Below are 26,452 nucleotides of genomic sequence, written 5' to 3'. Positions count from 1 at the left end.
GTCGGCCGTGAGGGAAAGATGGGAGGGAAGGAGTAAGCAGAGGGAGTGAGAGGCGTTGGCGGCGTGCACAGAAGCGGCGGTGGCGAGGAGAGTAGTGCGTGATGGCGGCGGCGACAGGCCGAGAGAGAGAGAGAGAGAGAGAGAGAGAGAGAGAGAGAGAGAGAGAGAGAGAGAGAGAGAGAGGATGGCATGCATGGCGGGGGAATAAAATGGACTTTTTCATTGGTGATGCGGCAGCCACGTGTGCAAAACCGAGTACAAAACTACTGTACGGGGTAAAGTGATCCGATATCGATAGTCCGAGAGAGTAAAATGGATGGTTTAATAATTTAGGGGTTATCCGGACCAAAGGCATAGTTCGGGGGAGTAATACTGTAGAAGAAAGTCTGACAAACTGAATTGCTTAGTTAATTGAGGAAAAATCGAGTGAAAACCACTAGACACAATGGGCAAACTACCTAGATAAACTATCCCTAGAGCACTGCAGAGATGACATCAACTCTTAAACCATGTGCCTAGCTAGACTAGGCCTGAGATGGTCGACAACACCCTGAAGCAGAAGAAAGTCGAACCCGCGGAGATAGTCTCGCCTAGACGACGCCTCTAAGGAGGGAACGACACCAAAAACACCACCATCGACCAATCCGAAACATTGGACCTGCGTTTTCACCCGGAGACCTTCCCAAGATCTGTAGGAAATACCACATCACCGCCTCCAAGAAGGGAAACGAAGCCCGAGGATGTTCCAGCGCTGGCATCGGAAGGACACCGAACTAGGCTTTCACCCGGTGTTCACGATCCCACTTAGCCGCCGAACAAAGCAAATACCAAACCCCAACCAAAGGCACACTAACATATCAGACCTAGAGATGGCCTAGACATTGCAGCGGATCACTGCCGCAAGAAGTTTGAGATAGAAGAATAGAAGCAGCGACATGATGAACCACAAGCTGCCCATGATTGAGACTAACCACGGCGAGCACGTAATGCTAGAAACTCTAGATGAGAAGTGGCAGCCCCTCAGTTTGGCAGCAAGGCGGATGAAACATCGGAGCAGTGAGTCATTGTCCTCGAATCAACACACGAGCGACCATTGCGCCGACGCAGGTGAAGATGGAGTGCGTCGGCGCTAATAGGTCTCGGGGAGAAGGATCATGGCGTGACGGCCGCCCAGCACGCCAACGCGCGGGCTCGAGAACACCACGCCACCACATAACACCACCAGACTGCCGCACCATGGTCATCCACTACACGAAGCCGCAGCGACACCAAGGACACGGAGCTAGGCCTGCCACATCAGGACGTAGCAGCACACCATCGGGCCGCCCAGCGCCGATCTAGCCGTCAGGCCACTGCGCTACGCTGCCGGATGTGCGGGACCAGCCACTGGGACACCGCGCCACTAGCGTCGGGCCAGACTGATTTAAAGAGTACATATATGTTAGGAAACGGGTAGGCTACACTAGCATAAAACAATTTTCTCTATCACGTTCAACCAAGGAACTATGCGAGTAAGGGATCATAGATCATTACCACTAGACACGCAGCGCAGCGAAAGAAGAGTTGGAGTAGACCGATCCAACTTTGTATGTGTCCTCGACCAGCCCCGACCACATGCACTGCGTCTTCGACCAACTCAACCACGTGCATCGCATCCTCGACCAGCTCTGAGCAGTACCGTGTGTTCCTCGACCACATTTGAGACCAACGTGGATGTAGTCGATCACCTCCGCGACCACGTAGAGGAAGTAGTCGAACTCGTCCTAGTGTCATTGTCGTCGATTAGCACCGCAACAATCGCATCAGTGCCTCCATGGTATCCACACGTACAGAGATGGAACGTCGTACGCCAGTATGCTAGCACCGTGTGCCTGACTAGGGTTTCGCAGGGAGCTTGGAAAGAGATGACGGCGAGAGTTTTAGTGGCCAAATTAACTCATGTGTCCATAGCTCCTGCCTCCTCTTATATAGAGCATGCTAATAAGTTTTTAATCACATTAAAATTTATCATGACTCTAAACCCTAATAGACATTTAATCATATTAAATCTCATCCACAAATTCAATCTGTATACACGATCGCCTTTAAAACATATCACAAACAATATGTATAATGCCTTCCAAAATTACTTTTCCTTGCTATCCTGCGTGACCAACTAGCCAAGGCGTCTTTGTAGAGTGGATAGAGGTTGGAGAGCATCACGCACTTGTGGATTATGGAGGCCCATGAAGTGTGGAGTTTTAACGGCACGGTGCAAAAAAAAAAAACAATAAGATCCGAAAACACCAACGTCTACAACTCTACATCTCCCATACATACTTCATGTAAAGCTCAGATCTAAGAATGTTTAGAGATAGGTATTTCTATTCTAGAAATTTATAGAGCTATAGCTAAGAGTAAACTGGAAATATTTAAGTGAGTCATCTTATTTATATTCTAGACTGAAAATAGATACTTAAAGTACTTTATATTAGCTTATAAACATTAGATCTGGGATGAAACTATAGTTGGAGCTCTGCCAAACAAGGAGAGCTCTAGCTTACAGCTCCACGTCAGATTTTGAGGTTGTAAGTTATAATAAAGTGGTTTAAGTAGATATTTTTAATCTAAAATAAAAATAAGATGACTCACCGAACTATCCTTAGTGTACCCACAGCTACAACTACATGAATTTCTGAAGCTAAGAATACCTAGCTAACTCTAAAATTCGTGGAGCTAGAGCTCTGGATACACTAAAGGTAGTTGGGTGAGTAAGATGTCAATGGGGATCTGATCCTCGATTCCCTATAGGAAATTCCCCTATTAGTGGATGGGGATGGGGAGATTTCACCCCCGACGAACTCATATAGGGATAGGGATGGGAAGGCGTTCCCAATCCCCGCTCCTCGCTATATCCCCGATATCACATATATACATATTTTTCTTAGTATATAAATACACAGATATTACATTACATATAGTAAATAATAAATTACTCTTATTCTTTTTGTCTAACCTACGATATTTAATTAATCTTGTATTAATTACCCTCGTATGCATCAATAAATTACTTATTTATACTACGTACACATTGTTAATATATAGAAATAATCAAATATGATTCAATTTTACATACTCATTGGGGACCAGTTCCCCGTAAAATTACCCGTGGGGATGAGGATGTTCCCCAATAACTAAATAGGGACGGGGATGGGGAAGCATTCCCCGACAGGGATTGATCTCATTGCCATCTCTATGGGTGAGCCATCTTGTTCCTATTTTAAAATAAAAATAGTAACTTAAATCATTTTATTATAACCTGCAGCCTTAAAATATCATGTGAAACTGTAAGCTAGAACTCTGTCAAACAGTATCAGTAATATACTGCTGTCCAAGTTAATACTCTCCCATTTTTTAATAACAGACAATTTTGACTTTTGATTTCATGCTTTGACCATTGATTTCTAGCAAATACATATACAAACAGCTCTAAGCATGTAGCATTCGTAAAGTACTTCTGATGGCAAATCTAATGATACCATATCCATTTTACTTCAATAAATATTTTGTAACTGTCGGTGTAATAGATAATGGATACTCCATGTGGCGGGTCCCGCGCTGCCAAGCGTCAGCCAACAACAGGTATTGTCAAGACCACGGCTACATCGCACGACCAGCCACTTGGTCACGAAACGAGGTCTATGACCAGCCAGAGTAGGTACTCACCCACCCAGTCAAATCTCATTTAATGCTACATACTCGATTGTTTTCTCCTTCCCCAGTCACTTGCTTTCGGCGATGCATGATCGTGGAGTGGTGTGGAGTTACAGTGACCTGTCTCGTAGCATTTAATGCTGCGAGATGGTTCGACGGGTGAGCATGTCTGTGTTCGGTAATGGTACATAACACGCACAATGACCAGAGCAGAGCAGCCATACATATCCAACATCATGATGGTCTAGGGCTAGTTGACTCCGTCACGGTAGGTCTGCCATATGGTTAGCATAAGCCATCTGTTTGTGTATTTTTGCCCCTGATATATAAAGAGACTTTGCTTACAGAGGATATTTTGTAATAAGTTCACCTAATTCATAAGATAATATATATGATGTATGACTATTATTTCATGGAAGATCTAAACCTATATAAATACTTGTGTTGTTAGTCTAGGTTGATACACGTATAGAAAACGTGAATCAACACACCTATCATCTAGTATATGCAGAATTAATGTCAATTATCATCCCGACAGTAACTAATTGTTAGTCAAAGTATGAAAAAAAATCAAAATTACCCACTATAGAAAAACAGAGGGAGTAATATTCAAGTTAAATCAGCGCGCCTCGATCAACGCATCAACCGGGCTCGGTCGCGCGAGCTTGCCACTCCAGCAGTCCAGTTTCAGAGGGCTAAAGACTTTGTTGGGAGGGGTTGTACGCTTGAGCCCCCAGCCCCACCCCCTCTCGATAAAAGCCGTTGTGTCAAATCGCAGCTCAACGACATCGGTGTGGGTGATCACCGTGAAGACGATGACCCCACCAAGTGCATTTGGTTGGGTCAGCCCCGAGCTGGAGTGTGCTGCCAGTTACACTTGGGCTTTGGGCATCCAAGAGGGAGTTTTTTTATTTTTACATTTTCTAACTTAAAAAATTAAATAAATAGTCCTCAGATGAAAAATTTTACAGAAATAGACACCTACCGTCCTCTCAACCCTCTGAGAGGGTAGTAAGGATGCCACGGTGGCAAGCACAGGCCTTACCATCCTCTCAGAGGTAGCCCTTGCAGCCAACTGAGAGGCGGGTACGGTAGTGTTACCGTGATGAACAGTATTCAGCGCTCAATTTTCTCTTCTCATCTCCTCTGTTCAAAATAGTAGTTTTCTGTTACTTCAAAAATCTTAAAAAAAAATTTACATGTTCCATAATCTGTGTGCAACCCATTTTAATTGGATTCACTTAAAAATCATGTGTATAATTTAAACTAAAATTCTCTAAAAAAGGGTACTTTTATAACTTCTAGAAATTGTTAGGGCATCAAATAAATTCTCAAAAAATCTAGAAAAAATCACTAATATTCTTCTTATATGATGGAATAATTTCTAAAATTAATTTCTTCCCTAGGTTATATGGTGAAAAAATGAGTTCCTTTGTAATGCTCCATTTATATGTATTTTTATAATTCCATGTGATATTCTTCTTTTAACTCTATTTGAATTCAAACCTATAAAAACCTAGTGCTGAAATTAATTTTAGAAATTAGTCCATCATATAAGAAGAATATTAGTGAATTTTTATAGATTTTTGAGAATTTATTTGATGCCCTGACAATTTCTAGAAGTTATAAAGTACCCTTTTTTTAGAGAATTTTAGTTTAAATTATACACATGATTTTTAAGTGAATCTAGTTAAAACGGGTTGCACATATATTATGGAACATGTACAAAATTTTTTAAGATTTTTGGAATAACAAAAGACCACTATTTTAAACAGAGGAGATGAGAATAAAAAATTGAGCACTGAGTAATGTTCATCACAGTAACAGTACCCTACCCGCCTATCAGTTGGCTGCAAGGTGGCATCCTTACCGTCCTCTCAGGGGCTGGACGGTAGACATCTATTTCTGTAAATTTTTTTATTTAGAGGCTATTTATTTAATTTTTTAGGTTAAAAAATATAAAAATAAAAAAAGCTCTCCAAGAGGCAGAGGCCACCGCCTGTTGGTGAGTGCGTGTTTTTGGAGGGAACTGGGCCTGCCAAGTAGGAGGGGCTGGGGCTGGGTTTTGGTTTGGGAGAGCCGGGGCAAGGGCCGGAGGGTTAAAATGAGTTGGGGTTCGCCCCAACAAAGAGCCCATGTACTCCTATGCGGTTTCGACGGGGTCGGGCGGCAAGGCGTCCGTGCTTCGGTGGTGTGCATGGGTTCGCTTACTCTAACCCCTCCCTACCAACTCTATTGTTCTTCTTTTCCTTTTCATTTACTTGGAGTTAATTTTGGCCAACGAGGGATGGCTGCTATGGGCTGTCAGAGCTTGGCTGGCACCTGGCAACACGTAGGCGTTTTCCATCCAGCTGCCGGTAATTAATCTGCACGCGCGAATCTCTGAACCTGCACGGTCGGTACCGCACAGTAGCCCGTCCTCTCGGTCGGCTGCGCGAGACAGGCGCCGACGCGACGGATGCGTACGCACGCGCGCACGGGGTGCTACGAGCCGTACGACCGGCCCGCCCAGGCACACGGCACCTCGCCGTCGCCTTTGGCGTGCGCTTTGGGCTCTCTCCTCGCCCCCAAGGCGCACGCGCGCGGTGACGGTGTGCCAGTCGCGTCGGCCCCATTCCGTCGGATGACACCGAAATCACGGCGAGTTCGAGCCCCGCGGTCGAAAGCGTGCAGCAATGCGCGTGCTTAATTCTCTTGTTGAAGGTCTCCTTGAGTGGAGCTGGAACGCGCAGGGGGCCCAGGGGCGAAGCTACGTTGTGCCTGATGGGTGTATATGCATCTTTTTCTATCTAAAATTATCAATGAACATAATAACGATAAATAGAAAATGAACAGTAATTTTATAAATAGTAACAGTACGTACACATTCGATTTGAATCTGGCTTCTTAACCCAAAACATGGACGGTTAAGCTTAGACACCTAAATAAACGTTTGAGCTTTGCCTTATTTACTGGGATGGAAGGAGAAAGTCAATGTGGTGCGCGATGCAAGCTGCAGATTTTTGAATGGTCACCAGCACAGACCCATCTGACATAACACCAGAAGAATTAATAAATAACTGCATGCATGACGATCGATATAGTGTGTGTTTGCTTGTTTGAATTTGTGACACCTGATTTGATGAATGCGTATAATATTAGAAAGAAATGTGTTTGGTTATCCGTATTTACTATTCCAAATTGATCCGATGGATGTAAATATAAGCTTCAGTCTGGTCTAAAAGTGAAGCTAGATTTTCCGAATCGAGTTTCACTCCGCAGTCTGACCCGTCAGATACAAGCTCCTATATCCATAAATATAGACATGTTCACTTTATAATTGTCACAAATCATATTAATATGAGTAATCAATCACAATATTAACTTTTACATCTGCTCATATAGTCTCAGATTCGATTAAACAAATAAAAAATTACACCAATTTGTCCGGATAAATACCTTGTGTATACAGTCCGCATGGTTGAAGTAAACCAACACACCCATATTGAGAAAAGAGAGCAGTTGATCGACGCGTGCAAACTTTGCAAACACACGCACACACGAGCTACTGTGTCGAAGCTTCCATCTCCCTGGCGTCTCGGACACTAATTCTCATGGCATCTTGGTGCCACCAAAGTCAAAACCAGCAGCTCAAGGAGGAGACTGCCGCCATCGGATCAACTAGCTAGGCTGCTTAAACAAACCGAGGCGGATTAATGACCCATCTTTCCTGATGCCGCGGGTGCCGCGGCAGCGTACTAGTTTCGCGGCACCACACGTGCAGCCAGGGAAAGAGAAACGGATCCCGAGGACGGTCAGTGCAGTACCTATACCGTTTCGGTACAGCTGCTGCGGCTGAGCAACGGCGTAGTAGTAGAACGTAAATTTCAGTTTGTTGCCGTGAAATTCTTCTCGTTTCTGATGCTTCTTTCCACGCCGGCGTGTATGTACGTGCCGGTACATTGTCGCGTACAGGACCGTTCAGATCGATCAGATTGTGTTGTGCGTGCACAAACGCACACTAGATCGATCTAGCTCGTCCTTGGAATTAAAGAGCCATTGATGGAGCGAAAATAATATGCGATGGTACGCCTTCTTCGATCGATCGTTTCTCTGCCTTTGGGGTCCTGGGTGCCTTCAGCGTGCAGACTTCACCCTTGACTATCCATCGAACCGGCCAGTACTAGCTCCTTCGTAGACTAGTGTTCGGTTGTGAGTTTCGTGATTAGGTGGTGGGAAAAGAGAACCAGGGCCAATTCTTGATGCAATTAATAAATGTGTGTTTCTATTTAGCTTTCGCATGATTCCTTCACCAAAAAAATCATGCGTTTTCTAGTCCCTTCACTAATCCAGAATACATTATCAGTATCTATTCAAAATTACCATCAGTGACAGGTTTTGAACCGACATTGATTACTCGATACTAATAGTTAGTATTACTCGATACTGATAGTTAGTGACTATCAATATCGGGTATAGAACCGGTACTGATAATAAATTATCAGTACCGATTCTATATTAGGAATCAGAACTGACACTGATTATCAGTGTCAGTTCTAAAATAAAACCGACACTGATAGATATTTGGCAGTCAAAAAAATTGCACAATTTAAAATGCATCACATGCACATGCATCCATTCTTCTAATGTTTAAGTCACGATAAAAAATCAATACATTAATTCAAACTACATGTATTTCTAAAATTACATCAAATACCATTATATGCATAGTTGATATCTAAAATTTTAACTCTAGATATTACATCAAAATGATTCAGTGCATAAATGAGCGCGCTAGCGTTGCTTCAAATAGAAGTTACATTGAACTTCCGTAAATAACAAAACTGTTACTATCATACTGAAATTTAAGGTGTGACTGATACTTTCCTTCCCGGACATTCCTGCATTGAGTATCAAGTAATATGTACCCCCACTGCTGGGCAAGAAGACGTAAGATTGAAGTCAAGCTATGATCCATCCGCATCTGAGTGTTCTAATAAAAATCCTACAGACAAAGAGCAATAATATAGAGAAAAAATTTAATATTATTAGAATAATCCTAGCTACAAACTACAGGTTCATATCACCAACCATTTTAGCTGCATGTAACCGCGAGAGCCTAAAAGTCATTGCAAGCACATCCTCATTCTGTTCAATCGCTTTCAATTTGAAATAGCGGTAGTTCGAAAATATGTATCCAAGTTGCAGGTTGACCGATTGTACAAGCGTATGGACAGCAGATCTTTCAGTCATAAGTCTTTCGTCTGTTTCGGAGCTTAATGCTGTTAAAGTGATATATTATTCTATAGGAAAAGCAATGCTAAAAGAGATAGTGATCTTCATTTTATTGTTATCAGCCAATGTAGTCGTCACCATAGGTGGTGTGCCACCAAGGTCCGTAATAATGTCATGTAGCCATTGTAGATGAGGAAGCATCTACATCAATCGACATATTAGTTTCTGAATTTGTTAACTACAAACTGCAATATTAACTAACCTTCTTATAATTTATAACGAAGGAATTTTCATCTTTAGCATGCAGATGTATCAATGACAAGTCATAGGTAAGTCTATATGCCTAGAGAAACAAAACGTCAATACCATATCAAGCGGTACATGTGAATAATCTCGCAATTATGTCAAGTCATAAATTGCAGAACAAGAAAGTATCAAACTAGTTACTCACTAGGAAGTTATGGTAATATCTAAAACACCGATATAGCGACACATCTAATATCATGACATACATATCTAATAATAAGCCAACATATTTTAAACTAAAATACACATATACTTTCATGACCTAAATTGGCTAACTAAAATTGCAAACTACAATTTGCTAACTTGAATTTGAGAACTAACCCAGGTGTTTCGTGGCCCTTCCGGGTAAGAAGGGGATACGCCGTTGAGGATCTGGAGGCCGGCAGTACGAGGGTGGTCATCCAAACCCGGGAAGCCAGATAGGATGGAGCGGCCGCCTCCACGCTGCCTAGATCTACACCCTCCACCTCCACTACCACTGTTGCTCGCCATGGGGACGTCAAGGAGGCGGCAGTGAGCTGGCGCGTGACAAGGACGAGGAGGCGGCGGCGGGCTGATGCAAGACAAGGATGAGGAGGCTGTGGATGGCGCGCGACTAGGAGGAGGAGGAGGCGGGCCGACGCACGACGAGGACGAGGATGAGGAGGCGACGAGCCGACGCGTGACGAGGAGGTTGCGGACGGAGAGGAGGTGACAGTCGGGGAGGAGGAGCAACGTCAAGCTAAATGGAGCAAACAAGGAGAGCAGCTAAGTGCTAGATATACATATAACACAGACATCGGTGCCGATTCTAGTTCCTATCGGTACCGATAGTGACTATCAGTGATGGTTCTTAAACTCCTGCGAGCAAGCAATAATTGAGGCTCTAAGAACCGGCACTAATAGGCTATCGGTGCCAGTTCTTGGAGCCTCAATCATGGTTTACGCGCGGGAATTTAAGAACTGGCACTGATACATCAACAGTACTGGTTACGCTCGAATCGACACTGATGAGACGCTACTTATGACCTATTCTATAGTAGTGTTTGGATGGAAATCAACAGTCCAAATCCAACCGTATCTCCCTGTTAAATATCCCGTTGTCTACCTGGCATTCCTTCAATTTCCCATGACGTCCCGTAGGAGAATAACTGGCTTACCCCGTCATCATTTGCCCTTCCATAGGCAAAAAGGAAGCGACTCATAGAATGACATGCCACCCCTTCCTCGTGTCGACTACCCCGGTGCAAAAGTTGTTTTTCTCTTCGGCAGGATGCCCTCACGTGCCACCCTCCTATCATGTCTCTGTGTCTCCTGTCATCGGATCCGTCACCCAGGCCACCACCTCCCTAACTAACGCAAATCACGACACCTCCCGCCATAAGCCCCACCAACTGGTCATCCTCCACCACCATGCATGGTGGGTGGCACCCCCGCCACCTTGCCATTCCGCCTGCCACCACTATCGGGTCGGCTGACCTCTGCAGCTGTCCCTCTATAGCCTGGGGGACACCCAACCCTAGGCCCTAATCCGATGGCGCAAGGCGATGCATGAGAGGAGGAAGATGAGTAGCCAAAGCTCGCCGTAGAAGACGATGAGGCTGTCCCTAGCACGAATATTGGACTCCAACCGACGATAAGAAATTTGCATGATTTGAACATAAAAAATCATGTGACACATAATTAGCTGTTCCGTATAAAAATATTATTCCCCTTTGTGTTATTATAGCCTATTGATGGACGCTAGTTTACCAGCTTGAGGTACATGCTCATGATATATGCGTAGCTTATTTCTACTTATCAACCAATTACTGGTAGATCGATCTTTGCAGCAGCTTCTTCGTGACTGCTTTACACAGACAAGCAATCTTTGCGTAGACAGAAGCAGTGTCGCTTAATGATTACTACGACAGAGGAATTTGTTAGGAATGTAATCTACGTTTTAGAAAGAGAAATTTTACAGTGCCTTCGAGCACTTAATTGGACTTGTAAGTTAATTCCATGTACATTTGTAGCAAGATACACTGGTTGGTACAAGCCGCATTTCCACATAACATCAGCTATCACTAGTACACGTCAAAATGCTCCTTTGATCACTAATTGTCGATAACTTATGCAATAATTAGGCTTAGGGACAGAGAGAGAGGGTTCTGAAGAAATCTTTAGCAAGTGGTGTCATCGCACCTCAAGAAAATGCAGATATACATGACCATTTTGATCTCACTAACGCACTTTAACGAAACTAATTAACCTGAACGGATCCCCGAAAGAACAGAAAAAACAAAGCCAACAACAAGAACAGTTAACCATCACCATGCATGGAGAGGGAAGCTAAAGAAATACTTGAACTGCGAGAAAATGCCTGGCTTTCCCATGTATGCCACCGATCGACCGACCTACGTCACTACTCAGCTTCTTCAATCTTCAATCTTGGTCGAGTCTGCACCACCAAAACTCCCCTCCATTTCTTGTCCTATCCCGCCGGATCACCCCTTAGGCCGTATCCGACCACGCCGAACAGAAAGGAGGACAGGTCACCGCCCGCCGGCCGGAACGGCATCCCGGAGCCGGCGACGAGCAGCCATGCAAGCTCGGCGTCCTGCATCTCCCGAGACATGGTACCGAGCAGTGCACACCCTCCTCATCCCTGCCCATGTCGCGGCTACAAATGGCTAGGCACACTCAAGCTAGTCGCTAGGCTCGAATGGCTGAGGAGCGAGAGGAGGACGGAGAGAAGAAGAAGAAAGGTTGCTAGCTGCCCGTCGCCTCGGGAATATTTCAGGGGCTTTTAAGGACGGGACAGGAAAGCTGAAGAGGCGCCGGGTCAGGAGATCTCTCCGCCCCCGCCCCGCCCGCCCCCCGCGCGCGCGCGCGTCCGTCCGTCCGGCACGGCACGGCACGGCACGGGCATGTCCTGCACGCGCGCCAGCCGCGTTGGGATCCGCGCCCAACCGCGAACGGGTGCGTGGGTGTCGAAACCAGACCTGACGCCTCCGTGCTGTACGCCTGTACCCTCGGTTTCCTTGGCGTGGCAGTCTGGCAGCCAGAGTACGCACGCTCGTGAAATTCTTCGCCCCAACGCCCTGCCATTGATCCGTAGACCGCAGCTGCAAGCATATGCGTGCGTGCGTAGATTCGGCAGAGCCACGCCAAGGTTGCGTTTCGCAGGTGCTGAGCTGACCCAAGTGTACCGACGCGTTGGTTTCGGTGCTAAGATTAAAGAGAGGTTGAGGGGCCGCACTAAAGCGAGGGACGACGCCTCTTTTTTCCACGGCGAAAGCGGGGCTTTTTTCTGCCGGTGGTGAACTGGTGAGATGACTTTCGCTATGCTCATCGAAATCTTTGTCCTGGAAAGCGTGGAACGATACGCATGGGCTCAGTCCGTGCACCGGTCCGCACCGGTGCAAGTGGGCGCGCAACCACTACAGCAAGTGATGCTTATGCTTGTTAAGCTGTCCAAGCGATTTGGCAAGTGGAGCCGTGTTTGCCCTTGTTCTGATGCAAGAAGTACTGGTGCATTTTTTTTTCCTTTCAGGAAGAAAAAGGAAAGAATTGGTGCACCTTGTGCAAGAAGGGATCACCATGGGACACCATCCAAACAAGGGACAAGGGCAAGCCAAAGTGATGGATCGATCGGCAGCACCCTGAGCGGGCACCCAGTTGCCGAGGGGAGGAGCCCCTCCCGGACCACCTCCACTCCGGCTTCTGCCGCACCACATGCCGCGCGGGTCCGCCCTCATCCACGACCGTCTCGGTGGTGGTGGTGGGCGCGGTGACGGTCGGGATCTACGGCCCTGGGGCGCAGGCCGGCGCACAGACCCAGCACAGTAGCAGGTGGGCGTCCGTTGTCCGTCGCGGCCGGGGCCCGGTGCTCACGTGCGGGTCTCGCGGCGCGGTCGTACGCTCCTTCCCGGGGACCGAATCCCGCGACATCGGCCCGGCTCTTGCTCCGATGCCTCGTCTCGTCCGCGGCTTCTATTCCGTCCGGAGCATTCACCGCCGCGCCCATCTCGATGCGGTGCCTCCGACTCAGCGTAGATCGATCCCCTGCTTCTGGATGCGTAGGTTGTACTACCAGCCTTTAAATTTTATTTTAGACCGAAGGCCATTGTGGTTGCGTTTGATTTGATGGGGATGGTTTCCATGCAAGGCATCTCTCCTTTTCGAGTGGAAAACAAGTCTGTCAGACTGCAAACCTGCAATGAATCTGTGCGACTGCGCAGGTGACATGGGTGACGCACATATATAAAAAGATTCGTCCGGACTCCTACGCCTGTGGCCCGGCATGTCACGGCCCAAGCTAGAGTGGAAACCAAGGGAGTAGCGTCCAGCGCGGCCTTCGGGCCACCAACTCGATGCACGCACGGCGATGGCGCGCGCGTCCGATCTCAGCGCCATCTTTGCAGCGGCCCGGCACAAGTGACAAGGCGCGGCGGGGGCTCGCGCAGCTCGGGGAGCTTCACGGATTCGTTCTAGCGGCCGCGTGTTGGTCAGCTCCCTCACTCGCCGGCGTCGTCGCGCTCCGACCCCCGGCGGACGTGAATGCGCAAGGCCCGCAAGTGGCTGCTCTACATTTCTGCGGTGCGTACGCGCGCAACACCACCGCTTGGGCTGGCCCGGTGGTGCCCGCCTTGCCATGCGAGCCCTGTACGGTCCACGGCGTGGTGATTTCTGCCGTTCTCAAAGTAACTCTCCGACTCTCCGTCCTGTCCTTCGCAGTTGCAGGATTTGCAGCCACTAATTATCACCTGGATTCAGCTGTTCCCCGCCGGCGTCGCAGCACACAGACAGGATCACAGGACACGTACGGCGGTTTCCCGAGGGGAAAGGTACGCATCCCAGCAGGCAGTACTACATTCTCAAGCACCGTGGTTGCGAAATTTGCAGGGTTTCAGTGTACAATCAACAGCACCAGATCAGCACACGGTGTCTGTCATCGTTGGACTGTGCAAGTCGCACGTTCTGAATTCGTGAAGGCAGGTTGAAGCATCCAAAATTTGGATTCCAAACAAGATCAACCGCTGTATATACTCGAGCAGAACGAGGAGATGTCTTTTGTTTAGGAAACTTGGGCAGGACGAGGAAATGCTGGTGTTGTTAAACTAGTATTGCATAGTTGACTCCACACGTTGTTTATATCTTTGATCAATTGCTGGTTGCTACGCTGATGCAGGCCTGCACCATTAGGAAAACAATCATAGGCTGTAAAGTATATATGCTTAATTATTCGGAGTCAAGTGGAGAGCTGAACACTGCCAAGCCTAAGATCTGAGGACTTGAGTACAGATTCTTCAGACACGATAATTAATTGCATGTGAGAACAGCAGCCTGTGCTAAATGCACATGGAAATTTCTGTTATTTATACAGACGTGTTGAAGGATCCCTAAAACCAGTTCAAAAAACCAAAATAAACTATTATGCACTGTGTGTGTGCACTTGAATGAACAAGTCGTCATCGGAGACACGATAATTAATTGCATGTGAGAACAGCAGCCTGTGCTAAATGCACATGGAAATTTCTGTTATTTATACAGACGTGTTGAAGGATCCCTAAAACCAGTTCAAAAAACCAAAATAAACTATTATGCACTGTGTGTGTGCACTTGAATGAACAAGTCGTCATCGGCATGTTGTTAATGCCAAGAACCAACTCGTCAGTGCAGACTCAACCTCTTACAGGGCCATATCTCACGTGACTGGTGAGCATCGATAGGATAACTAGTTTGATTGACGCGTGTATGCCACGCCTATTTTGCTGTGTAGAGCACGATAAAAGAAGACTAAAAAATTAAGTTCACAAATTTTGTACATTTTAATATTTATTTATAAAATTATTAATGTTAAACACATTAAATTAATTATAGAGAAAACAATAGTACTTTTATGCATGCACATAGTTTTAACATGTAGGTGAAAGTAATACTAACCTAAAAAAATTTGTTTCATATTTTTTTTGAGTTTTAGATATTTTTCTTTGCATTTTAGAATTTTTTTTCAGCTGATTTATTAATGTAACTAATATTCATTTCGATATTTTTTTTAGAATTTTTTGGAAAAGAAAATTACATATGTATGTATACATGTATACGTATATACATACATATGTATAGGTATACATATATATGTATATATATATATACACGTGTACGTACGTATACATACTTAGGCCCACTGTTACAGTAGCAGAGCCCTGAGAGGTCGCCATTCCTCCCACCGTTAGGATATAGATATTGATATGTGAATTAGTCAGACTGAGAGGAAGGTTCTAGTTGCATGCAGTTCCAATTTTTTTCCAATCAAACAACCAGCTCCCTCCGTCACCTCCCTGCAGCTATCTGGCGATGTCTCCAGCCTCCACCGACAGTGAGCCCCTCCGGCGAGTCTTTCCACCACCCCTCCTTCTCCCTCAACTCAGGCAAGATTTTCTATTCATGCTTGCCCCTATCGTGCCCCCCTTTTTCTCCGTCTCAAAACCAGATCCATGTCCGCTAGCCACTACCGCACTAACTCAGCTTTTCTCTCTCAAAATGACGGCATTAGCATTGCCAATTTTTTTAAAGACGAGAATTGAACCGGTTTATAAGGAAAACGGGTCCCAAATATCTCACAATTGCGCGTTTGAAAAGAAAACCAGTAGACAACCCTAAGACGACGATACGACCTCAACTTGAAATAGACGTCCACACCCAAAGTCACAACCAGAGAAATAGACAAGACTATCCCAACTCAACTCGCGCACTAACCAGTCAAACGATTATCTCCCTCACCACTCGATCGGCGGAGCCTCACTCCCACGCCACCACAACTCAATCGGTAGAGCCCTACTCCCACGCTGCCACAACACTCGATAGACAGGGCCTTGCTCCCACACCAAACCTCTCTGTCACACAAGCTGGTAGCGCGTCGCTTCAGAGGAGCACACATTGGGACAAATAGCTATCGAGAAACGTCAAAACTAGTGAAGAGCCATCGTGAATGAAGGACATAGGGGTATAGGGGTAAACCTACAGAAAAAGCTGGTAGTTCAAACTGAGCCCAACCAAGTCACCACTAAGCTGACAACCACCGCGGCGCGAGAACTAGACCTCCAGAGCGATGCCTCCAAAGAGGAAGCGACGTCAAGTCGCTGTCGTCGCAAGTCCGGTTGCACGAACCATCAATTAACCTAGGAGTTCCAGGGGAGGGGGTGAGGAGACGCCTTGACAACGCCTCCAGGAGGAGAACGACGTCGAGGGCGTCGCCTTCATTGTTGACGGCTAAAAACCAGACAAAGCCTTCGCTAGCGGCTCCCACTCCCCGCCTCCTTGTGCACAGCCAGCTTGCACAAGGGCCATGACTAAAGCAGCAACAACGTCGCCACCTCGCAACCGTGCCATCCCACAGATATCCTAGCACCACGAACCTCCCCCACGTGCCCAACATGCAAAAGAGGAGGAGGCCAGACAAGAGGAGGAGCAACACAAACGCCAGGAACTAGGACCTGCATGATGCTACCACCACCAGACGCAACGCCACCACCTGGTAGTCGCACCGTCCCACAGCCCTTCCAGCGTCACGAAGCTTCCCACTGGCCCAACCCGCAGAAGAGGATGAGGCTAGGCAAGGGGAGGAGCAACACAAAATGCCAGGAGGCTGGATCGACATGATACCGCCTTCACCGAACGCCAGTCGAAGTAGAGGAAGGAGCGACAGCCACCGCCGATGGCGCCACGCAGGTGGACCCGCCACAGGCAACAAGCTGGCGCCCACCGCTTGCCAACACTGACACCAAAGAAAAACCAAAGGCCCCGCGGCACCGAGCGTGCGGAACAGGCCACCACGCTGCTGGGTTGTGCCCCTGCTCACACGGAGTGCAACAGACACAAGGCCAGCAGCACGGCCAATCGCCCATGCCCTGCAGCGCCATCGAGCTGCATAACGCCAAACGGCCATACCCACGATGATGGTTGCGCTAGGAGGTAGGCACCGCGACCATGCCATGGGTGCGCAGCACGCCAACACGGCCACACAACCAAGGCAAGCACGCCGGCACCGCCAGGATGGCCCAGATCCGAGCAAGAGCACAACTAGGACGCATGTGGTGGCTAGCACTGCAGTAGTAGAAGTAGCAAACAGCCAACCAAGAGCACCATAACACATCGTCGGCCCTAGGGGCACGCAGCCACCACCAACGAGGATGACTGGGTGCAGCCGCGGGGGTGATTGACCATGCTAGACCACCACCGGGGCAAGGGCAACGTAGGTAGCCACGCCGAAACACTGTCGGAAGTGGGGCGGCCACCACTAGCAACCCACCTCCACCAGATCCTGGCCCAAAGCCAATGGATCCAATCGGGACAAACGTGGAATGTTTCCTTGACTCCCCACTGCCAGCACCGCCCACCGGATATCCTCCGTCACCCGCGTCTGGCGACGCCCAATGCCTTGCCCACCGCCAATCAACCACCACCAATGACCTCCCTCTAAGTCCAGAGGTCATCCAATCTCCAAACCCTAACCCTGGTCCTGGTAACCTTAAAACCGTAACCCTAGTTCACTCAGAGAGGGTGTGCGCCCCCTATGCGATGTATAGTATTCCTGTTCATTATATGGCTGATCACCAAACTACCAGTATAGGTAGCACTATCAAGACAAAGTGCTAGTAGTAGTAAGAGCATTTTCTTTTTCGTATTCATTCATGCATCAAAAGATGAGAAATTATGAGAGTAATGTAATGTAAAATACTCCAATTCAATCCTAACGGCATGCCTACCATATGTCCAAAAGAATGACTCCATCGACCAATTCAAAATGAAATCAAGTGTGGGGAAGCACGAACACTAGTGTGCTCACAAATGACAAGAACCGAAGTCTCACGACAGGAGCATCAAGAATCCTGTGGCAGCTAGCAGCAAGCAATTCGCAACGCTGGCGCCGGCGTTGTACGCGGCGCTCGTCGAGTCACCCTTTCCGGTTAGTCCGCCTCCTTTGCCGGCCGAAGGACTGGGAGCATCGGACGCCCCGGACTCCGGCGCGGGTGCGGGCGCCGGCGCGAGCGGCGGGTCCTTGCTGAAGATCTGCATGGGCAGGAGCACCTTGTTGAGCGCGTAGATCGCGACGGGGTCGGTGGCGTAAACGCTGCTGGCGATCTTGGGGTTGGACCACATGGACTGCACGTAGATGCTGCCCATGTCGTCGGTGAGGTTGAGCGTGTACGGCGAGCCGGCGAAGGTGTTCACCGGGTTGAGCGCGCTCAGGTTCTTGAACTCGGCCAGAGAGTAGAACTTGGGGAGCGCGTGGTACAGGAGCAGCGTCTTGAGCTGGTCGGCGGTGAGGTTGGAGAAGGTGGACTTCTTGAGCAAGGCGAACGCCGAGTCCTTGGGGACGAAGATGGTGATGCCCTCGTCGGTCTTGTTGGCCTGGCTCTGGAAGGTCTCGATCACGTTGGTCTTCTCCAGGTAGTTGAGGAACGTGTGGAACGGGCCGGCCACGCTGAGGAGCTGGGCGAGGTCCACGTAGTGCGGCGCCGGCGCCGGCGCGGGGGTCGGGGGCAGTGACACTGGCGCCGGCGCGGGTGGGCTACTCTTCTGAGCCAATGCTGGGGCGGAGAGGAGAACGGCCAGTACGGCCGTGGTAAAAATGGCAGCTTTGAACCCCATCATGCAGCGTTTGGTTACCTTCTCTTCTTCTCTGATCCAAGGCCCTGCGATTACGCAGTTAGCTTTAGAATTCAGAAGCTGAAATTTTGAATTGCGCGCGAATTCGATCTCATTGACCAAGCTGCGAGCTTTTTTGAAGTTAGTGAGTTGTGACTAAATACGTATGCAAGAAATATGTTGTATTATTGTATCTCCTGATCACAATGACTAAAAACGACTCTGAGATTTTGCGTGCATAGATTTCAGAATTCCAGATCAGTGGTATTTTGAAATATGCTATTTTGCGTGCACCTGTTTACTTGGGTCCATACAGTTTGAACATTTGGCTCCCTGATCCACTATCACCACCACGGAAACAAATATATGAAAATCATTTAGATGCAAGAGGGGTCACTAGATCTAGCTAGTCTAGATGGCACGTTGTAGTAGTGTAAGTGCCTACAAAATAATGACATAAGATATAAAAATTTGCTTGAACGAAAAAGAAAAACTTTCAGATCTCAGCACCATACAAAAAGTGCAAAAAACAACCACCTAGATGAACACTACTCACGAGCCTACGCAATCTTCGCTTCATCGTAAAGAAGAAGAAATATCATTGTGTGCTAGATCAACATAAAAAATCTCATGTTCCCCAGATCGAGTACCGACACTGTGAGAAGATACACAAGCATCAACAATGAATGCAGAGTTGGTAATTCCAAGCTAACCAATGAGCTAGACCTCGCAACCGATGATGCATGGAAGAAAAACTTCCTAATCGCCCAACGACATCGCATCGAAAATGCAGTATAAAAAGAGAAATTCAAGGGAGCAGACCTGCGCAGAGCAGAGAAGAGAGAACGCACGAGAGGAGAAGAGAAGGCGGCAACGGGCGCTGGAGCGCTGAGAAGAGGGGGATGCTATATAAAACGGTGGTGTTCTCTCGTGTAGGGAGGAGGAGGAGGAAAAAAATAAATAATGAGAAGTTTCATATGGGTGGCACCTGTTGCGGGCGGGGCGGGGCAGTAGGTGCCCGCGCGCTCTCAACGAAGAAGGTGCGTGATGAAAGCAAGCTGGCCAGGCATTAGCTCCGCCTTTTCTTCCTGCTGTCGTCCCAGCTTTCTGCTCTGTTCTTGAGTAAATTGCACTGCTTCTTAGTGGCAGTTCAACTAGGCCCCGTTTCTGAAATAATTTTCAGTTCACGCAAGAATTAAATTGTTTACTCTGAAATCCTACGAAATTTCTGTATTCCAAACCTTAGTGTGTATGTGTGTGGATTTGTCTGAAAAGAGGCATGCCTACAAGGAGCATCCCTCGCTTTTTCTGATCGGCTATACGTTCAGAGCTTGTTAATTTTGTCAGGATTGTGTACCATCTGACCAATAGGATACAATTTCAGTTTTCTTGTAAGGTCAATTGCCGGTACTGCAGTGTTACCCTAGTTATTTTTTTGTGCACTTCTGACTTTTTTCCGAATCGCGGATGCATGAAGTGCTTCTGACTTTCTTCTAACCCAGTTGCACACTGCGCTTTTAAACTGTTCTTGTGCAAAGCCACAAGATGTATAAAAACTGTAAAGTTGTTTATTCATTATCTGACACCGAGATCCACTTGATTCAAATTTGTTTCTGTTACATATTTGTGAGGAAAAAGTCGTAGGGCAAATAGGATTGCAATGTGATCAGAAGTAACAGTGTGGTCGCTCTAAGTGCAGAGATTCCTGCTCTGGAAAAAAGTGCAGAGATTCCTCTTATGATAGGTATCAAGATTTCATCAGAGCCTTAGAGGCCAGAGAAACTCCAATTTGGATTACTATTTGCTCTATGATCTGGAGCTTAGATCACATGTACAAGTACAACTACAGAAGTCAGTAGCAGATTAGTAGTAGTTAGTAGTTACCGAGGCTATTCATGGAAGACTTCAAGTCAGCCTAGTGCATCGGTGTGGTTAGTAAATCTGACAATGCAACCAATGCTCCTTTTTCTATAAGAAGGATTCCTTCAACTTGCATGGTACTCAAAGTACTAAGACCAAACTCATTTTCTTAAAGGAAACAAGCACATGACTATGAGCAAAATGTAGCCAATTGCCACCAGCTAGCTTTTTGTCCCATGAGTATGATCTTTCTAGAAATAATGGACTAGTTCTTGATTAGATTAGAGATGAAGGATTCACAAATATTTAGCAGAGGCTTTCGTCGTCTTCCAACTGAAATAAATAGTGTGCATCTTAATCTGCATCTTACATTTATTTACTTCTATAAACAATTAGTTACCTCAACCTTGCTAGATAGCTTAAAATGCCATGGTCGATAAAAAAAATTCACCGATGTGAGATATTAACTGGATTTGATAATGTGAGGTCACAACTGAATGGGCTGCCTGAGTTGATTTTGCAGTGTCGGTGATATGGCCACTTGGCTCAGCTGATGCAGCTAGCTTGTATCCGGTGGGATTAAGCATCTTCCCCTGCATCAAGTCTAGAATAATAATTGTTCAGTGGTAGGTAACAACGCCTTAATCATCAAAGGAAAGGAAAGTTCATTTCTTGAGCTGTCATGCTCAAATAAGCTCTGAAAAAAAAATCATATTCAATATCATTTATCATACACAATCAAGTAACATGTTTACATCCATAGACTGCAAAATCGATGAATTTGACTGCATAGTTGAATTTCATGTCCATATCAGTACTATAGCTCAGTCCGATAAGAAAATTCATTTTTTTTTACTCAAAAAAACAGACTTACTTTCGCGAGACTGCATCCCATAGATTTCTAATCATACATATTGACCAAATGCTTTTTGTTGGACCTACATTGAGATTTGTCAGTTTGTATATCGCATAATGGAAACGAAAGGTCCAGCGGGGGGCTGAGTGGCTGACTCAAGGAGTTACAGTAAACAACCAAGACACGTTTTTTCTTTCAACTTTACCTTTTGGTTTCGTTTCACTTTCCAGGAAGTGTAAAACTCGTGTGATATATAATATCCTTTCTTTCACTCTAAGCATACTAACTGAAAATTGAGCTCCTGTTTGTTCATTTTTTTAGACGAAGATATCAAGTCCTCTTCATTTATCATTCGGACTACAATCTGACTGCAAACATGGCAGTAAGAAGTGGGGGGCTTGAGAAAACCAAACATTACGAGCCCTAGATGACGAGGCATGTTTGGCACATAAGTGAGCAGCCAAGTTTACCGAGCGCCGAGCAAAAACTAGGGAAAACGAAGGAGCTCCTGGCTGTTCTAGAACGGCAGGAGGCTAGCTAATGCCCCTCCTTTCACTCTAAACAATTAATTAATGCTTACTTCAAGATTGTAATCAATAACATGAAAGTATCTAATTTCCCTTTTGATGACTTCTCTAACGATCTGAGTGAAGAGCGGGCTGTTTCAGTTGTTGCTGCCCTTACGTACCACTTCAAGCTAGCCTACCTTCATCTGTTGTCAGAGTGAAGCAAGCCCCTTCTTTTCCCAAATGTTAAAGAGGAAGGTAGACCTCGGATAATTTTCTTCCGAACTTCAGACTCAGTCCTCTTGTGCTTTTTACCAACTTCAAACCCCAAACTTAATATTCAGTTTACACTACAAACATTGGATGGATCACAACATATATGAAAAATAGCAGACATATGTGATCCTTGAATAATACGAAAAATTCATTTCACGAATAACGAAACATTGGATGGATCACAACATATGAAAAGTAGCAGATATTTGATGGTCATGGCGTTCCTACAGTTGGGTCTTTACTGGTTTTTCCTAATTAATCATACGGTTGTATGTTTTTCAGACTCGATTTACCTCATAAATTAGGTTAACTCTTTTCTTCTATGATAAAATCGAAAGATCTTGTGCTGTCGTTAAAAAAAAAGCCACGATAAGGTATCCAGGTGATAAAGCAGCAAAATTGGTAGAGAATATATTGTGCGATGAAAGAATACCAAATCTTGTACGGGCATATATTGTATGTATCCTAAATATTTAACTTGCATGCAAACAACAACAACAAAAAAAAAAAATACTATAATCGTTTTCCATTCCCTGCATCATTGCATGCAAATGACAATCTCATTACGGCCGTGGAGACGTCCCTTTTTCATTTTTTTTCTTGGAGAACTGCAGTGGAGAGACGCCCCTGGAGTGCAATAACTGGCGACGGATGACCCAAGAACCACCGAAATGAACACGAGAAAAGGAGTGGCCTAGAAGAGAAATGGTTAACATGTCGGTCAAGCATCGTAGATTTGCAGGCCAAACATCAACGTCTGCCCGCGCAAGCGAGGGGAAAACGAGAGTTATTTAATTCCTTTGCAAGCCACGATGTCGTGCAAGCCATGCCATGGAGACTACCTATCTACAGAACGACCGAGCCGTATCCTATCGTCGGTCAGTCCAATAAGCCACGGCACACTACTGGGCCTCCGAGCACACGGGCCTTCTTCAACCTCCGGCGCCGGCTTCTTCCTGGCAGGAGAGCCTTCAACCGCCACCGGGAGGGAGGAGCGAAGATGACGAAAGAGTAGCCCGGTTCACCACCGATCCCTCCCCACTCTTCGCCGGCGTTCTCGTAAGTGGGCAGGGGATCCATCTTTGTCCAATAGTAGTTTTAGATTTCTTTAATTTCTTTTGTGTTTTTCTAGAACAAGTTGGTCTAGTCATTTTTCTCCTGATTTTTTTTTTCTTTTGGACCAACTCACGGTGATGCATAGCTGAAGTTCCATTCCTAGTTGAGATGGTTATAAATAAATCTCATCCGGTTTGCTTTCGACAAACAACTTTGTTATCAAGGCGCAAATACTATCTGCCCTCACCCTATTGCTTCATCTCTAGCAGCAGTCGGTGTCATCCTCTACCAGCGAACTAAAGATCTATTTAGTAGAACTCTCATGATCTAAATTCTCTAAAAAGATTAATTCTACAAGAAAAATAATTATGTGTCTAAAAATAATTCTCTCAATTAAACTCTATAAAAAAACGATTCTGTATAGAAAGTGATCAGATGAAGCTATTTTTTTTAGCTTCTAATGTCTAATTTATTTTAAAAATCACTTTTACGGATTTCATAAAAAAACTAAAAACTAAAATTTACTGTTTTGCTAAACTAATCTAATTCTACTCGAGAAGCTACTTTGAAAACTTTAACAAACAGACTACAGTACCCACTTTAACAAACAGACTGTAGTACCCACAGCCGAGCCGGCCACCTCCGAGCTTCTATATTGTGGGGAGAGAGCCCGCCCCTTAGCCATAAACACTGAACCTAATTCGTCACGGATACTGATTGCTCCGCCAACCGATGTACAGGAACAACCATGTCATTGCGATGCCTTGCCGTGGTCTCTTTCGAGGAGCGTCACGGGCGATTTGGACGCGGCCAGTTCTGGGATTTGGGCTTCAGTTTGGGTCAGTATGGGCCGCAGACTTGGATTTCACTGGGCTGCTAAAGTTTGTAGCTGGGCTCGTCATAAAGTTAGCGGCTGCTCAGTTTCTAGTGGGCTCGCCGCTTTGTGGACCATGACATGTCTGAGGTCGCTATCACAGAACAGGGGCAGACCACGGGAAAGTGACGAGAAGGTTCTAGAAAGTTGTGGCTGCGATTGACAGATGCCGATGGCCGACGAGTCCGTTGTCGGTAGACCAAACCCAGGATGGCATAGGTTTTAGGGCCTTCTGTCTCGGCCAACTTGCTGGTGCCGAACGCGGGCTTGCTGGAATGCGGCTGCCAAGTAGTACTAGCACCTTTTTTTAAGTGAAGTCGCTAAACAGGCATGGAATAAAACTTGATTTGTTTTTATTAGCACTCCTAATGAACTAAGATTCTGTCTGTTTAGGTTTTTATTAGTTTATGCTTGGTAGGAATTAAAAACTGAAAATAAACAGTTTGTTTTTTCTAGCTTTTGTCTACAGCTTTTAAGGAGCAAAAACAATCCTTTTTTATTATTACGGAAGTCTGAGAAGTCAAAAACAAATCTAAATATATTAATAATGAAGCATGTTTATAGAAGTCTAAATAAACATAACTCCGGTTTGGAATAGGGCCAATGCTTCGGACTTACCGTAAGTCAATCCCTGGAGGTCGCAGTCGCTGCACACAGGCACAGCTTACACTAGGACAGAGAGTGCGACCTTGCCATTCTTTGACGTTCTGGCCGGTCTCGCTTGACGCCGAAGAACACAGCACGAAAAGGAACGCGAACGAGCGCGGTTTTCTTTTGAAAAAAACACCCGAACCGCACCGCAGCACCGTCCACGACGCCACGCTACGCGAACGAATCCATGGGGTCCTCTGCTTTCGAGGAGAACAGAAACTTGGCTTACATCTCAAGCGCGCATCGGATTAGACCGCACTCGGCGAAGCACAACTCGTCCGCTGCTTTGGCACATCCCACAGCATATTACTCCGAACCAGCACCAGACCCGCGGAAAGCAAACCAACGGGGCACGACACAAGTGGTGCCGCGTCGCTATAAAACGCGGCCTCGGTCTGGTGCCAAGCAATGAAGCAAGAAACTCGAGGAAGACGCGGAGCTAGACGAAAGCTGTGGGGTTTTCAAGAAGGGTTTCGAAGATGAGCGTGGAGATCCTGGACGGGAGGACGGTGCAGAGCTTCGTGGAGGACGAGCGCGCGTTCAACTCGTCGGTGGACGCCCGGTTCGCGGCGCTGGACGCGGACCGCGACGGCCGGCTCTCGTACGCCGAGATGGCCGGGGAGCTCATGAGCCTGCGCGTGCGCGAGGCGCACTTCGGCGCGGACGCGACCGCCGAGGCGGGGGAGCTCGCGGAGCTGTACGGGGCGCTGTTCGCGCGGTTCGACCGCGACGGCGACGGCGCGGTGGACCGGGACGACTTCCGCGCCGAGATGAGGGAGGTCATGCTCGCCGTGGCCAGCGGGCTCGGCGTGCTCCCCGTGCAGATGGTCGTCGAGGAAGGAAGCCTCCTCAGGAGGGCCGTCGAGAGGGAGCTGGCCGGAGCAGCTTGACCAGCTCATCGACATGCCATGCCGTTCCAGTGTGTTGATGCTGACCTTGCCGTAGCGTTGAACGAGTTCAGAGTTCTTGAGAGTTTCCGCTGCAGTACTTCGGAGTAAACCAATATAGTCGCAGTTGCGAGCATTTGGAGTGTGCACTTATGCTGACAGACATTTTAGGCTTTCAGCTATGTAACCGTGACAGTATGTATGCCGAGGGTGCTAATGAATTTCTTTGTTTGGATTGGTTGAATCTTTTCAACGTTTACAGAATTGACAATTATGTCAGCCACAATCTATAGTATAGTGGTACCTCTCTATTTAAGCAATTTGAAACGAACGGGCATACTTCACAGATAGAAAGTAGCTTGTCACTGCCAGGCTTGAGTGAAATGCTCTATGTTCAGAAACGCCAAGAAGTTTCACTGAAGCATGTCGCCGACTCACTCAGCAACTTCACATTCCTTGGAGAGTTGAAGCCAAACCAATTGAACGTCTCAGCTGCTGCACTCAGTCGCGTTCCTTTGAGAGTTGAAATCCTGGACGAACCATCAGGAGCTCTGTCAGCTCAGCGCAGGAGGCAGGGGAACCTCATATAGGTAGCACGACCGTTACGGTCAGCTGGGTCCACGGGCCTGCATACAATTGGCCCACAGCCCACCTCCTC

General features: G+C 46.8%; 2 protein-coding genes across 2 annotated transcripts; one reads left to right on the top strand and one right to left on the bottom strand.

Annotated features, from left to right (window-relative positions):
- Positions 1–17,835: 17,835 nt before the first annotated feature.
- Positions 17,836–19,891, bottom strand: LOC133901149 (fasciclin-like arabinogalactan protein 7). The gene is made up of 2 exons (XM_062342413.1): positions 19,651–19,891; positions 17,836–18,875 (listed from the first exon to the last, which is right to left on the bottom strand). The coding sequence occupies exon 2, from the start codon at positions 18,832–18,834 to the stop codon at positions 18,046–18,048; it is 789 nt and encodes a 262-aa protein (XP_062198397.1). The 5' UTR covers positions 18,835–18,875; positions 19,651–19,891; the 3' UTR covers positions 17,836–18,045.
- A 5,287-nt stretch (positions 19,892–25,178) lies between these two features.
- LOC133901240 (uncharacterized) lies at positions 25,179–26,038 on the top strand. The gene has a single exon (XM_062342534.1). The coding sequence runs from the start codon at positions 25,387–25,389 to the stop codon at positions 25,795–25,797; it is 411 nt and encodes a 136-aa protein (XP_062198518.1). The 5' UTR covers positions 25,179–25,386; the 3' UTR covers positions 25,798–26,038.
- Positions 26,039–26,452: the final 414 nt, after the last annotated feature.

This window comes from Phragmites australis, chromosome 20 (assembly GCF_958298935.1).
Source record: "Phragmites australis chromosome 20, lpPhrAust1.1, whole genome shotgun sequence".
Lineage (NCBI taxonomy): Eukaryota > Viridiplantae > Streptophyta > Magnoliopsida > Poales > Poaceae > Phragmites > Phragmites australis.
The sequence above is the reverse complement of the archived record's forward strand: the minus strand, read 5'-3'. Positions and strand labels throughout refer to the sequence as shown.

Excerpts from the sequence above, each read along its gene's own strand:
- LOC133901240 (XM_062342534.1), top strand. The coding sequence starts at position 25,387 with ATGAGCGTGGAGATCCTGGACGGGAGGACGGTGCAGAGCTTCGTGGAG.
- LOC133901149 (XM_062342413.1), bottom strand. The coding sequence starts at position 18,834 with ATGATGGGGTTCAAAGCTGCCATTTTTACCACGGCCGTACTGGCCGTT.